Source organism: Neodiprion fabricii, chromosome 4 (assembly GCF_021155785.1).
Source record: "Neodiprion fabricii isolate iyNeoFabr1 chromosome 4, iyNeoFabr1.1, whole genome shotgun sequence".
Taxonomy (NCBI): Eukaryota; Metazoa; Arthropoda; class Insecta; order Hymenoptera; family Diprionidae; genus Neodiprion; species Neodiprion fabricii.
In genome coordinates, this window is record NC_060242.1 from 14,558,296 (window position 1) to 14,573,687 (window position 15,392).

At 40.9% G+C, this 15,392-nt stretch overlaps 2 protein-coding genes across 2 annotated transcripts in view; both read left to right on the forward strand.

Annotated features, from left to right (window-relative positions):
* The window catches only part of LOC124179942 (maltase 1-like), a 139,644-nt gene extending 137,712 nt beyond the window's left edge, over window positions 1–1,932 (forward strand). Inside the window, exons 7-9 of the mRNA XM_046564827.1 lie at window positions 726–1,183; window positions 1,275–1,415; window positions 1,560–1,932. Coding sequence (XP_046420783.1) covers window positions 726–1,183; window positions 1,275–1,415; window positions 1,560–1,740 — 780 coding nt within the window. The 3' untranslated portion in view covers window positions 1,741–1,932. The remainder of the gene's footprint in view (window positions 1–725; window positions 1,184–1,274; window positions 1,416–1,559) is intronic.
* Window positions 1,933–10,332: 8,400 nt separating this feature from the next.
* The window catches only part of LOC124180670, a 122,579-nt gene continuing 117,519 nt past the window's right edge, over window positions 10,333–15,392 (forward strand). The window contains exons 1-2 of the mRNA XM_046566415.1: window positions 10,333–10,577; window positions 11,080–11,257. Coding sequence (XP_046422371.1) covers window positions 10,333–10,577; window positions 11,080–11,257 — 423 coding nt within the window. The remainder of the gene's footprint in view (window positions 10,578–11,079; window positions 11,258–15,392) is intronic.

The window sequence follows — 15,392 nt, forward strand, 5'->3', positions numbered from 1 at the left end:
CCAACAACTATTCCTACGTAAGCAGTTCAAGAGGTGCGTCCGTCCGCATTTGACAGCGGTATATACAGATTTATAGTTTCAAAATAGATACTAGCACAGCGTGCTAAACACTGTCACCACAATTGTGATGCGGGGGACCGATATATAATGTCAATCAAATGTCAACGCCAGCACCTGTCCCCAAAAATCATCAAGGCCAATATAACCGACTATAGAGGCCACACTTTCACCTAATAATAAATTATTGAATCATTCAAAGTCGTGCACACGTTTCAAAATAAAGATTATACCACACTGTACTACATCAACACGCCCATTCAATCAGTTTCTGCGATTATTTCAAAAAACAGTTTAGGTCACGTAATATATCAACACCAGAGCCACGAGAGAGTGAGAGTGAGAGTGAGAGTGAGAGAGAGAGAGAGAACGAGGGAAAGGAAAAGGGAGAGAGAGAGACGCGACTTCTCACTCTAATCAGTGACTTTGCAGGGGAGACTAGACATATACAAGTCTACTTCGCCGTAGCCTCATTGCTTTTGCCACCTGCTGGCTACTTCCCACTCCTTCGATCGTATAACAAAAAGAGCCAACTTCAAGACTATCACTGTCTTTCGGTCTGGACATCAGCGGCCCCGTAACACTACGCAGACTATCTCCATAAATCTATGACTACTTTAAAGTGTTCCGCTCTCTATGGGCAGTAGATGATATTGTCTTTTCCTCAGCTTTCCAACCAAGACTATTCTCGCATTTCATCGAGATATGGCCTCAACCGTGCCGATGGCCTGAATATGTTCATCCTCTCATTACCAGGACGTGTTTTCACATATTACGGCGAAGAAATTGCGTTACTCGACAACAATGAAATAACGTATGCAGAAACCATTGATTCTTTGGCTTGTGCTGCTGGAGAGGACAGCTACACAACTGTCACAAGAGATCCGTATAGAACACCCATGCAGTGGGACACCACGTCGAATGCAGGCTTCACCGAAAGCTCGAGTGCTTATCTTCCTGTGCACACAAGCTACTTAACCAGAAATGTAGAATCACAAATAGCTAGTACAATAAGCAACATTCAGACTTACAAAGCAGTTGCAGCATTAAGATCAAATCCCACATTCATTTATGGAAGTTGTGAGATTCAAACTTTGAACAATGACAAAGTTCTTATTCTGCGAAGGTATGTCCTAATCAACTTCTATATTTGTTGACTTATTTTTTATTTAGTGATAGTGGTAATGTTGCTGCACTGAAAACTATTCATGTTCTAGATCACTGGACGATAGCCCAACGTACATCGTGGTAATCAATCTTGCCTTATCGAAACAGACCATCAATGTGACCGAAATATTCTCAGATGTGTCAACCAATCTCACAATTGCTGTTCGTTCTGCCAATGCTGTTTTTTCTGAGTACGTCTGTGTGATGTTATAAGAAAATCTCTAGACGACAACAAATCTAAAATCTTCTAATTCTTTAAACGTTGAATTTTCTTAAAAAATCGTCGTAAGTATCGTCAGACACCTTAAGATTTATCTTTATTATTTCTGTAACAGCACTACAGTTACGAGTGATGGATTCATATTGACAGCTAACGCTGCGGTTATTCTAACAGACGGTGTTGACGATGGTGAGTCTTCTTCCAGCGAGGGCCTAGCTGCATCTGTAAAGAATATCGTGCTATTTTGCGCATTTGCTATTCTTAGTTTTAAAGATTGGATGCTTCTTCTCCAGTAACTAATCCGAATTCTCTATGGGTAGGACACATGTGCTTGTTTTTGCAGTAGTATTGTCAGACAGTAGTGAGTAGAACACTGTGCCTTGAATTTGAAAGAAAGATGTATTTCGAATTATGTAAGTACGCTACTGGTATAAAGTAAATTATCCTTACAGAGAGCTGGCGGAAATGACGGATTCTGAGAGAAAACCCGAGTTTTTTGACACTACGAAATGAATTTTCAACCCTACCCTTGACATTTATGCCTTTTTCAGCTAAGCTCCGGCAAAGATATGATACTGTGCGATTAAATGTCTTTGACTGAAATGCATACAGAACATTTTTCACTTTGATCATTGAATTGAATATTGAACTTGGTGATATGTAGTGACCATCATTTTGCGTCTGTATATGTGTTAAGATCTTTGATAGAAATACTTGCATTTGCATGGTAGATAAGGAAAACTGCAGAAAAACTTGCCCGGGAGTATTTAAACTTAGTACCTTAACTTGCCGATTTGGCGCCTGAACAACGTACCTTGGCTGCCAATTGTTGTGAGATATCGCTGAGGTCTTTCTCGACACGCTGCGGGCTTAACCCCAAGTCCACCCGTTTTACAGTTTCTCATAGTAGCGCGACGGCACCACCAGCAGAGCATAATGTTATCCACGTGCACAGTTATCTTACATTGTTCCATGTAAAAAAATTTGACACAACCAACCATTACTGTAGCTTGGATTAAAAATTTTTTTTTATGGTTTTGAAAATTCATACGCATAGTTCCATACTGGAACATTACTTTGATGCGCGACATAAGGATTCCTAATTATAGGCAATCCAGAATACACATACACTCTGAGCAGATCTCCAAGTTTCACGTGTTTAGATTGATGCCGGTATACATGTAGAGCTATAAACATATGGAGATAGACTGTGCGGCTGTGTGCCAAGCTGAAGCTGTAATTGAAAAGAGAGAGTAGTAGCTAGAGTCGAAGCTCTTACTCTAATCGGTGACTTGCCGGGGGAAACACATGTCCCTCTACAAGTATATCTCCCCGCTTACCTTATTGGTTTCCTCGCGTAGCGGTTGCTCACTACGCTTTCCAATTATGGCTTCAGCTTGGCCTAAAAACCGCACAATCTATCTCAATAAGTCTATGGCTAGCGCGCGACTGACGTCACCCTGACAAAATTTGGAGTTGCTCAAAGTGAGTTCTTAAGGCGCGCATTCACGTCATGTCCCGGTATGTATTACTTGCGCTTGTGCGAATGTGGTCCACACTTTTCTTAATGTAATAGGCAATATTAAACTCTTATATATAGGACATTACACGAGGTCTTGGTCAAGGTCGAATGATGGTGTTAGAAATTTACGACAGATATTCACAAGCAAGTACTGGTCGCAAAATACAGACCCAATTTTATTCTCCTTCTCACTACCCGTATGTGAGATATACTTTAATAGGCAGTATTCAAATGCCCAATTTCTTGGAATCTGTAAAAAATCTGAAAAATTCGGACGGGAGTAAGTGAGGCACGGTAAAATAATTGAATAGTCACACGATTATACATATATGCTATCACTTCAATCGTCGGGTATCGGGTAAATGAGGACTGGTTAGACCAAGAGATATGTAGCGATGCGGTGGTGTAATCTGGGAAACCGGTCTCGTTTGACTACTACCTCGAAATACCGCTTTCACCACCGCTCTGCTAGAGGAAGCACTTATCATTGATTTCCAAAGCTCGTTTCTATCCGTTAAATCAAAACAAATGATCGAATATTGAAGAAATTCAAATATAGCGATGCTCTGCAGTCGTAGTACGCATGAGGTGAACGGATGCTCGCCAATATTCATACGGTTCCATGTAGCATAATCAAGAAACATTTTTTAACACTATCAGGATATGGTTTTTGTTTCGTGGGGTGCGTCCTCTTTAACAAAAAAAAGGCCGCGTATTTTTTAATTTGGTCACGATTTCGAACTCTAGAAAACAAGGATCTAAGGGATAGAAATAAATGAAATGAACACGTATTTTGAGCCATCAGTTCTATGTTTTATTATGGCTTAGAGAGGAAAATCTTTGAGGTATGAACCTCGGAGGAAAAACCCCTCGCAAAAGTTGAATTTACAGTTTGTATAGGATATTTATCACGTCAAATATATTTCGCACAATGAATTATTTCGGAGGTAAAATCTACGATTAGGAGACACTTTATATATACATACATATACATATACATACATATATATATATATATATATATATATATATATATATATATATATATATATATATATATGGTTGTATTGGTTGCTGGTTTCGTTTGAAACATCCGAATTGAATCTCTATATCTATATATAGTTGCGCTGGGCGTCTTGACTGTTTCGTGCAGCATAATCGTGGTAAATGAAGTCGCTGGCCACTTCGTATAAGCATTGCGCTTGTGCTCAGGTATCACCGCTTGATTCGGTGTACCGGAAGTATTACCTTGTATGAATCCAACTATGTACAAGCAATCGGTAGATTACTTGCGTCAAGCATTGCGCTTGCTCATTGGTATGTGGCGACCTCTCGACAACAACCAGCTTCGCCCGTCGTCAGAACCGAGAGCAGCGCCCCAGTTCGTAAGCGGCAGCGCAAGCAGACGCTGACGTTCCGTCTCGGTGACGAATGATCATGCGAGAACTGGACCTAAGGGCGCGCCCCATAAACAAGTTGAAACCAGTTACACCCAGCCAGATCGGTGGCAAAAAGAACCGCGCGATACTTCCCTTTGATCTCTTGAATAAAAGGTTAACTCATTGTCTGTGATACATCCAGGTGTACCTGTGATTTAGTTACCCGTCCTACTTTGAATACGGCTAGTATAGCTAAGAAAGCCAAAGGTACAACCGGGCTGCGCCGGTGTGCCTGGTGGGACGTACCGCGCTTGTTGTTAGTGTACTTACGAGGTTATTCCGGCTCCCCAGCATGCAACAAACAGGAAGGATTTGAAGATACAAGATACCACAAGATCCAAGTACCGATCGAATTGCAGTGAGACCCCTTAGATTTATCTATCTCTCCGGAAACGCACAGAGAAAACAAAACCACAAGGAATGAACGACTGACCCCGAATCGCCCGACTGCTTGACTGACGCAGCCTGGCCCGCGCTATTCCCGCCACCTTCATGCTCGTCTAAACACATGCAAAGACAAAACAGAGAGAGTCGTCCGCACGACGCATGTGTTCGTATGCACGCGCGAGCGACCGTTCGTGCTTGGGCACATCTGACTATTCGTTCGACCGAACAGTTTTCGTTATAGCAAAAAATAATATGTAATTTAGGAAAATAAGAAAAGTTGCGAAAAAGTGATTGGAAAGAATTTTTTAATATAAAAATGTCAAAAAAGTTTTAATCATGTCAGTCGAAGAAATATACTTCTGAAGTCACAGAGAAGCAAACACATTCACATAGTATTAACTCAATCACGATTTTTTAAGGACTGAGGAGTGGATTCCTGTTCACAGGGATCGAAAAAAGAATGTCACTCGTGAATATTATTTATCTACTATCAAGATTACTTGGTACGTATCCAATTGAGTTGTTATTCGAACGTTACTTACTAAAAGGAAAATATCGTGATATGAATATTTCATACCGTGTTATATATGTTACTTTTTATTTCTCCAGTGTACTTTCCAGATGCTATCTTAGGTTTACGTAGTATACCAGGCGGAAGCTTTATACATTTGGTTTGTTGCAGAATTTTTTTTTGTAACTTTGCATATATTGTATAAAAACCCATAAAGCAAATTTAGCCTATAGTACAAGTCGATACAAGGCTCTTCAATGTCCTTTAGTATGTACACATCTGGAGATTGGTACAGAGACGGCTGGTTTTTCGGCCGAAGCGATTACGTTGATAAGACAGATTCAATGTGCCAATGTCGGCCAACCACTATAGGCTAACTCTGCATTACCAACATGATCGACTCTGCCGTAACATTAGCCGTCTCTGAATTAATCTCTAGATGTTTACATCATTCCGGTCCATACACTTATAGAGATAGACTGCGCGGACCGTGCGCCGGGCTGCAGCCCTAAATTAGAAAGAGTAGTGAGTAACTGTCAGGCGAGGAAGGCAATAAGGGAATCGGGAAGGTATACTTGTATAACCTAGGTATTTCCCCTGCCAAGTCACCGATTAGAGTGAGAGTTTGGTTTTCCACTGTTGCTTTCTCATTCTAATTAGGGCTCAAGTCGGTGCGCGGACCGCGTAGTCTATTTCTATAAATCTATGGGTCGGATCTGTATCTGCCCTACTGCTCGATCTGAGATAATTTAGTGGGTGTGTTTGGAGTTAACCGGTGGTCCATTTGAAGATGGATGGATCTACAAATTTTGAATTAGAATACCAGGTTCAGGATAGAGTAACATTTTGGGGCTTAGACCTGCCAGTTACAAGAGAAGTTTTTTCTCATAATTCCGGTTACATTATGGTGGAATTTCTTTCCCAGCATAATGAACATACCGGAACAATCTCTTGAAACTTGAAAATCAACTGCGCATACGCCAAATAATTGAATCTCATTGGTCGGCGAAATTTTCCGATATTCTTGTGTGCGATGCAGGGGGCACCGTACACAAAATGTGTACGTTTGAATTTTCAAAGAGCATAAGGATAAAATTCCGACCTTTCTTTGAAAAACCAACTTTCCAACCCGATAATAAATGCTTCCCAAACCATGCCGAGTCACTACCTAAATTATTTAAGATTCTTATCTCGAAAATTTGTATAAACTACATCGCCGCCGGAAACAGTTTGCCGCCGCCGCCGCCGCCGCCGCCAGAACAGCCGATAAAAATCGCGCACGCGTAGTTGATTTTCAAGTTTCAAGAGATTGTCCCGGTATACGAATATTCGTAAACACTTCATCTGTGGTATAATAAAGTTCCAATGCACTCTAACCTATCTTGCGTGGCTCCAGATATTTTGAATTATAATTCCGGGTCGAATGAAATAATATTTTGTTTTCTGGAGCTGCTAACTAGAAACAACTTGTTATAATTTTAATTACATCATAATTAAATTTTTCAGGGTATACTATATGTCTGATGGTTTGACCAAGCTGAAACTTACTCTGAAAAAAATCTCTTCTGCAAAACTGTAAGCAGCTAACAATAATTATAATTTGCCTGCATTATGCATCTACATCACAAACAAGTTTCTACGTGACAAAAACCAATCTGCGACAATTGTGGAAGAATGGTGAGATTTTGGGTTCATCGGTAAAGGGTTTTATTCACGTTTTGTCACGTTATGACTTGCAAAGGACTCATCGTTCACCAGATAGTGAAAAAAATCATCTGCTTTTGAAATATAGCTCATCCAAATTATATTGTGAACGACAGTTGTAGATTAAAGGAACTTTTTCACCAGGAATGGACCAGTTTTATAGAAATCCATTCGACAAAATAAGAGTCTTACAGTGAATATCCTACAGAATATTTTGTATAGAAATTTTACTCTACTGAATATGGTTCCAGAGAACGTAAATAATATAAAGTGCAATCCTACAGAGTTCGTTTACACAGAAAAATCGTCTAAATAAGCTCAGAATGACTTGTCCGGAAACTGCATTCGAGTAGCTCCTAGCACCTTCAAGTTCAGAATAAATTAAGCCGTATTTGAAACCATAACACACAGGCCCCTGTTGAGAGCTCAGAAGGTGACTGTATTACCCCGAAAGCTGAAATTAGTTGGGCTTCTCTTACTGCAGAAGCAACCTCTGTAAGACTTTCACTCTGTAGGATAGATTTATATAGAATTGGACACCACTTTTGCTACCTCGACCCGCAATTTCGACCGACTACTCTCAAAAATCGATCGAAGTCAATATTCGCAGACACCGCCTGCAGCCGCGGGAGATGTCTAGGCTTATAGCTGCACTATGGCAGCGTTTAGTCTGTTTAGCCGTGTAGTCATAATGATGCTTCACAGCCAATGAGAACGTGACGTCAAATTTCACCTTGTGCCTAGTATGCAGTTCTGAGAACCTTACCACTAGCAGCAGGCAGTTAAGATACAATGTCCTACTAAGAAAAAAAAAAAACACAATATCAAGCAGTTTAGTATGTGGTAAACATATGTATAAAATCGTCAAAAATGATGTAAAAATATATAAAAATGTGGAGAAGTGTCTTCCGCAAGAACACGTAAAGTGCGACCAACGCCTGTGCGACCTAGTTTCAACTGGCGTTATTGAAAGTTGTGTTTTTTTCTAATTTTCGTGTCAAAAGTCCATTACAAAAATGATTTTCATCGATTTTATTATTTTTCAAATACACATCTGTCGCTGCTATGGAAACTCGTTTTTCACTAGTGCTGAATGATTTCGTTGCGTTTTATTCAATATATGTGAATTTTTGTGGATTCTTAAATGCTTGTTTGAAAATAGCAGATTTTTAAATAAAGGTTCGTTTTTTTTTTTTTCTACAAAATGGGGATGTGTTTCTTCTACAGCGATTTTGTATTATATTACCACCTTGATCGAGGCCTCATGAAATGTGGCTTATGTGAATCACAATTTCGTTCTATTGTTTTCGTAATACTTTAAATTATTAATGGATGCGTAGTGCATAAAATAGTCTTCACCCGGACTACGTAATATGACTCACTGAATCAGCCATTGAAATGGATGAATTATCCATCAGGTATATTGCGGTTCTACGATTGCATTCACATTAATCTTTTAAGGTGGTTTTCCACCCAAGCGACTGACTTACGGTATCACCAATTCTTTGCTAATGTACTTAAAAAGTACCGTGGTTGATGTATACAGAGTTTCAGGGTCCTTTATCGGGTAAATAAGAGAATTAAACGCTCCAGAAAATCGATGAAAATACACTTTTTATCACGAAGGTTATGGCGGACTAGTCACTATCAAAATTATAATTAAGTAATTTTCACATCAAACCACTTACGACTCGCACCAGAAACGGATTTTAGATGGTTAAAAATATCAGGATTCTATAGGCATCGAAAAAGACGTTAGTTGTCAGAAGTTTTAACGAAATATGTAGTGATAAAATAACTTAAAGGTTTGAAGAATGCATTTACTCGTCGGCGCATAATATACTTGGCAACGTCGCTACGACTAAGGCGTCTGCTCAACGACTCGCGAAATTTGACGGACACAACTATACCATCAGTTGATATCAGTTTTGAGAAAGACTTATAAAAAAGATAATACATTAAGTTCTGAAATAAATATGACTTTCTTTCGTTATTTATAAATAAATTATTTAATTGGTTTTTATTATCCGTATATTTCATGCTTACGTGTTATTGAGAGCGCGTCATATAAATATTCTGTGTTTATTTGCGAAAGTGAAAAAGTAACTTCTTTTTTCTAGGTTACTTTGGTTGAAGTTGCAAGTAATATTTTGTGTGTTGCTTTTCTATCGCTTTTTGATTCGGGAACTTTCCGTTCATCTTTCCATGTGAATTTCACATAATGCGTCTTATCATATTGAATATTTTTATAATAATTCCGTTAAATTCACTTGAATAAAATTTCCGCGATGTAAACAATACAGAGGTCCGACGATTAAAGTGAGATGCAAGATGGCAACGTTACCATAGTTCTCACTTCGCAGTAACGTCACAACCCCTCAAATATAAGACATTTTCACATAATTCTCAGATTTTGTTTAATTGAGAGTTTTTGTGGCAATATAATTCATATCAATCCTATGATTTCATATACAGTTAGTTTTTGCAGGAAGCGGTTGTAATGATTCAAATATAACCGCGCAATGAAGACGGCACGATCGGATTAGGTTAGACCCAGGGAGTGGGGAACCTGGTCACAAATTTGAAATTAGGAGGCTTGGTCTACGTCTCTCCAGGAGGAAGAAGGTGCGGTGATGTTCCTCTCTGAAATGAAATCGTAACTGATCGAAAATCGACCATTTAAAAATAATAACGGAAATCTAAACTACGAGGATATACCTATTAAATTAAAAATTAAACACTCCAAACCCAAGCCCAAATTTAAAGAGAGACGATATAAAACGAAGAACATTAAAAGTGCAATAAACAAACATAGTGCCTCGACGAAAAACCGTTATTGACAATAATTTATAATTTCAACAATATCCGCCAATTTTAACAATATACACTGTTTTAACTATATACACCTGGAATGAATGAATTGTGGAATGGATGAATGAATGAATTTTAAACATAATGACGGCTCATGTGTGGTTATATTTATAAATAAATTAAAATGGTCACTCTACTAATTATAGTTTGATAAAAGATTTTTTTATATTGATTTAGCCTCATTTTTAATTTTTCAAATTATCTTATACGGTCGATTATTCGCAATTTTACGTATGGCCCTAGCTTGGCACCCATCCGATACGACACTTAGGTGGAGAACCACTTTAATTACTCAATAACTTCTTATGAAAACTTTAACCAGCTGTCATCACTGATCTTTTTTTGCTCGACTTTGAATAGAGCACATGAGATCCCCATTTCGTTTTTACTCTCCAACCCCTCGATAGATGAAGAAGAAGAAGTCACAATAGTAGCAGGAAGTGATCCTTCTACGATGAAGATCACTGACGGAATAGCGACAGTGACGTCTCCAAGGTCTGAGAGCAAAGTTCCCACCACACAAGCAACGGACCACACGACAACGATTAGAATAGAAGCTGAAGAAGGTGATGTAACTTCAACAGTAGATAATGGAACTGAAGTGACGACAAAAGAATACGCGGATAATGCTAGCTTCGTTGCTACTCCAGCTATCACAGGATTGATTTTGAGTTTATGCTTTTTGTTTATGTCATTTTAGTATGGTTCCTAAGTGCATATACGTAGAGTAGAAAATTGAAACACTGAATGCTTATTTTATCAGGGTACAGTAATTTGTATTTATTGACAATAAAATAATATTGTTACGTGAATGAGTAAAGTTGCAATAGTTTAGTGGTGGTAGTTATACTAGCGGTACGGAGTGTCAGTGGTGGTAGCAGTTCATCAAAAATTTTAATTGGGTGTAGCTCGCAAAAACTCTTTACGTATTCCACGTCCTTTGCAATAATACAAATTCTATTCCAAGAACTTACTGGAGCATACACTTCCAATTGGAATATTGATTTAATTCAATTCGTTCTGTTTAATTTTGCTTGAACTACATTCAAATTCTTTACCGATTTTCTAAAATTATTTATACGAATTTCAAATGAATCCAGACAGGTCTAGCTTGATAATTTGTTACGTAGTCGCATAACAACTTTACTTTTCAAGATCTTTGTGAAAATACAAGAAAATTATGAAACATTGTCAATATTAGCTACCAAAGTGGAAATATTCGAAAAGATCAATTTTCTTTAAATACCCGACGATATTATGAACTCAATATACCAAAATATACCAAATTTGTAGAACCAACCCGGCCTGAAGTGACGACAGCTGAACTCGATTGGTGGCAGACAGCAGTTATATACCAAATCTATCCAAAATCTTTTCAGGTAAGGAATAGACAGAAGCACGAAGCTAAAATCACAAAATTCCTGATGTATTGAATATTTCGCAATTTAATCTTTTCAATCCATCAAACGGAGAAGCTCAGAAACGAGTACTTGTCAAAAATTCAAACACGCGCAATCTCAGTTTCGTTACCTGTTCGGACACGTGTTATTTCTTCAAGTTATTTTAATCAATCAATCAGTTCAGCCTGAATCTTATAGATGCATCAAATCTTCTTGTACACAGTGATTTTAAACAATAAATATAAGGTATTACGGTCCATCTCAATTGGAAAATCGAACCGCTAATACATTTCTTTGGCATGGCACTGTGAATGATCATCAGAGAATCCTAAGTTGGTCAACCTCTCCGATTTTGATCTGGTCGATGTATGTTGTGATGCATCATAAGCTAGAAGACACGTACTTTTTTTTTATCTGTTAATAAACACATCAAAGGAAAGAAACGAACGGTGAAGATGGGCACCCAACGGGTGGATTTTTGATGCGCTTTACGTAGATGAATAAAACAATCGCTTCAACGACTTTATCGACGAATAAAACATTAAAGTGTTACTTTCGTTCAAATACATCAAGCAATTTTATCAGAAACTGAAAAACCAACCCGTTTGGTGACCATCTTCGAGGGTTATTTTAACCCATACAAACCATTTATTACTAGATCAAAAAGAAATACATGTCTTTGAGTTTTCAATGCATTACAACAAACAGAGAATCTCTGTTTGAAGGTTACATAAGGTTCAAAGGGTTTCATTTGAGCCACGCAGTGCGCATACGCCAACACAAGCACAACTTTTATGTAATCCAAGCAAGGTGAAAAAATCATAGAGATATCAATTGTCAGCTGAAGGAGGTGAGACATGGGTCTTTGTGCGGGTGGGAGCGTCTAGTGAATACAGAGATTTGGTGATTTTTTTCATCGGAGGTGTCTCTCCATCAATAATTAACATTCAGCAAAGATATATTATTCACACACAATTTATTAAACCAAAGACCATAGGACGATAAGCATAGTGAATCGACCCCAAAAATATATCTGAATCATCATTTGAGGGTATGTTGGTACTAATAAGATACGTTGATCCTACAAGTTTCCGATTTTTATCTACTTTGGTTTTTGAAGAAATAGAAACAAACAGAATATCAGAAAAAATTTTATCCTAAAAACGGCTTCACCGATTTGTTTGATATTTGGTCACATCAGGGAACTATATAAAGGCTATAATCAAGAAAAATAACAGTAAGTTAGTTAGTTAGTTAGTTAGTTAGGTAGGGGTAACCGGGCGCTCAGTCCTGCTGGACCGTCGTGCCCGGGCCCGTTAGGACACCCTATTACGTAGGAAACGACGTGAGGCCGGCCAGCCTGGCAAATTGAAACAGCCTGCCCACCCCTATTTCCTCGATTTTTTCCTCGCCGGTATAGCTAGCTCCAAGGACCTGTTTACGCAGTCCCTCGAGCCCTCGACACCGGTTGATGAGGTGAAGGAGAGTCTCCTGCTCCTCCCCGCACCTCGGGCACAGGAACTCCATTCTGAGCTAGTACCGTGTACCGGTGACCGTTAATGAGACCCATCACAGTTCTCAGCTCGGTCCTATTCAGATTAATGAGCGTGTTCACCAGTGCGGACGATGGCCCTTGGAATAGGACCCTCGCATAAGCCATGCCTGATGCTGTGCTACAGAGTTCCGCGAAGCGGGTCTCCGTCCATTGTTTAGATAGGCGTTTCACGTGCCCCGTAGATAGACCAGCGAGACAGCCCTCGTCGCTCACTTGGCGTGAGACTCCCTCTAGCTAGGTTGTGTGCCAGCTCATTTCCTTGGATACCACACCCATATAAGGCTTACGCGTTATTCTTCGCCAGCCTTAGTAGGAGAGTGATGCATTCCCAAGTCATCACTGAGCTTACGACGTATGCGTCCAGGTGTCCAAGTGCCGCCTGGCTGTCACTGCAGATATGTGCTTCTCTTTGTAGACCTTGTCCAGGATATGCTTGGCACAGGCCAGCAGGGCAAACATTTCGGCTTGTTGCACTGAGGTCGTGCGTCCAAGGTCGAGCGAAGTGCTCGTCCTTGGTTCCCTGCACCAGAAGCCGGCCCCGGTGCCCACCTCAGTTTTAGACCTATCTGTGTACCAAACGAGTCCTTTTGGTGAGAATAATTCCTCTGAGTTGTCATCCCAGGTCTCCGTGGCCGTGGCCTTCTGTGTCTGATGGTCGATGTGGACCCTTCATGTCAGTTTACGGTCCAGGGTGACTCCCAGGTAGCGCACTCCGGTAAACAGGGCTTATCTCGACCAAAAGATCTCGATGTGTCCTATCGTGAGGTTACGCTTCCTAGTGGATAGTAACATTTTGGTATTGCTGGGGTTAATCCTCAGACCTTGAGATGTACACCAATTCTGAACAAAGTCAAGTGCCTTCTGCATCTTGCTTTTCATAGAGGAAAGGTGCGACGATGAAGGCTACGTTGTCGGCGTAGCCCACTGCTGTCACCATCATCTTATCGAGCCCCGTAAGTAGTCCGTCCACGACTAGGGCCCACAGCAGGGGGTACTTCCCCAGTGGGCAACCCTTGCCGACTTGGGTCCTGACTGATTGGCGGTGACAGTCCTGGTATGTAGCATTTGCCTGATCCAGTCGACTAGCATGGTGCTTGTGCCGAACTTTGTGGCAGCCTCGCGAATTGCATCGAAGAAGATGTTGTCAAACGCCCCTTCGGTGTCCATAAACACGCAAAGAGCTGCTTTCTCTCGGTGGAGTGGTCCCTCTACCTCCCTTACTATGTGGTGGAGTGCCGTCTCTGTTGACCTACCGGCTTGGTAGGCGTGCTGTATCCTCGAAAGGGGGTTCACAGCTAGAGCTCCGTCCCTTAAGAATCTGACCACTAGTCGTTCCAGTGTTTTCAGCAGGAACGATGTTAGGCTGATCGGTCTGCATGATTTGGCGCGGTCATCGCAGCTCTTTCATATTTTCGGAATGAATACTACCCTGACCCCTCTTCAGCTCATTGTTATATAGCGTAGCACTAGGCACGCTCTAAAAATTCTTTTCAGCCTGGTGATCAGGGCCTCGCTACCTTCTTGGAGGAGGATTGGGAAGATCCCATCCGCTCCCGGACTTTTAAACCTGTCAAAGGTGTCGATGGCCCACCTAATCTTGGCCGTCGTGACGATCTCTCCTCTTGTTTTCCAGTCCCGCAGTTCTTGCCTGGTCGGGCCGGCTTGTCGGGGCGGTCTCTGAACTACGGGCCCGGACCCCAGGAACTGGACCTCCAGCTTATGGGTCAGTATGTCCGACTGACCCTCTGCCATGCTGCCATCCGGTAGCGTCAGGCAGTCCAGCCTAATCCACGGACCTGACGAGAAGACTCTGCGGAGCTTGGCCAATAGTGGTAGGGCTTCGATCTCATTGCAGAATCCTCTCCAGGCATCCGTCTGTGCTTTTGATCAATTTCTTCTACTCCTTCTGGGTAGCTTTATAAGCCGCCCAGTCCATGTGCTCGTTTGTCTTGAGGGCCAGGTTTAGAAGTTTTCTGGAGCTCGACCTGAGTTTGCCGAGTTCTCCGTTCCACCAGGGCACCTTGGACCTATTTACTTTGGGCTTCGCGGCGTACGCTGCCTCAAAGGCAGTGGATTGTGGAGGATTACAGGTGTATTATCTCGCTCTTCACCACGCTAGCATTGCTCAGATGGCTGCAGGGTCCCTGGAGCTTCCAAGCCGGTTCCTTTTTATATGAGAGCAAGTCTGTGGCCTAGGGATTCCTGCGCATACCCGTCGATTCCAGCTCGGCTTTCGCCGCGAGGGAGTACGTGATGCGCCTGTGGTCTCAGAGTGTACTTTCTTCTTGCACCCGCCAGTCGCTGATAAATTCCAGAAGCCTGGGGCTGCAGAGTGTAAGGTCTATCACTTCTTGTCTATATGAGGTGATGAAGGTTGGTCTTGAGCCCTTGTTCAGTATGTCCAGCTCGCCTGATGATAGGTACTCCAGCAGAGCTGTAACCCTCTCATTGATGCCAGAGCCACCTATTGCACATTCAAAGAAAGTCGAAAACTCTTTAGCATCTTCATCGGATTGTATATATTTTGAAGTGCCAGATATTTTTTAGTGGATTTTGAAC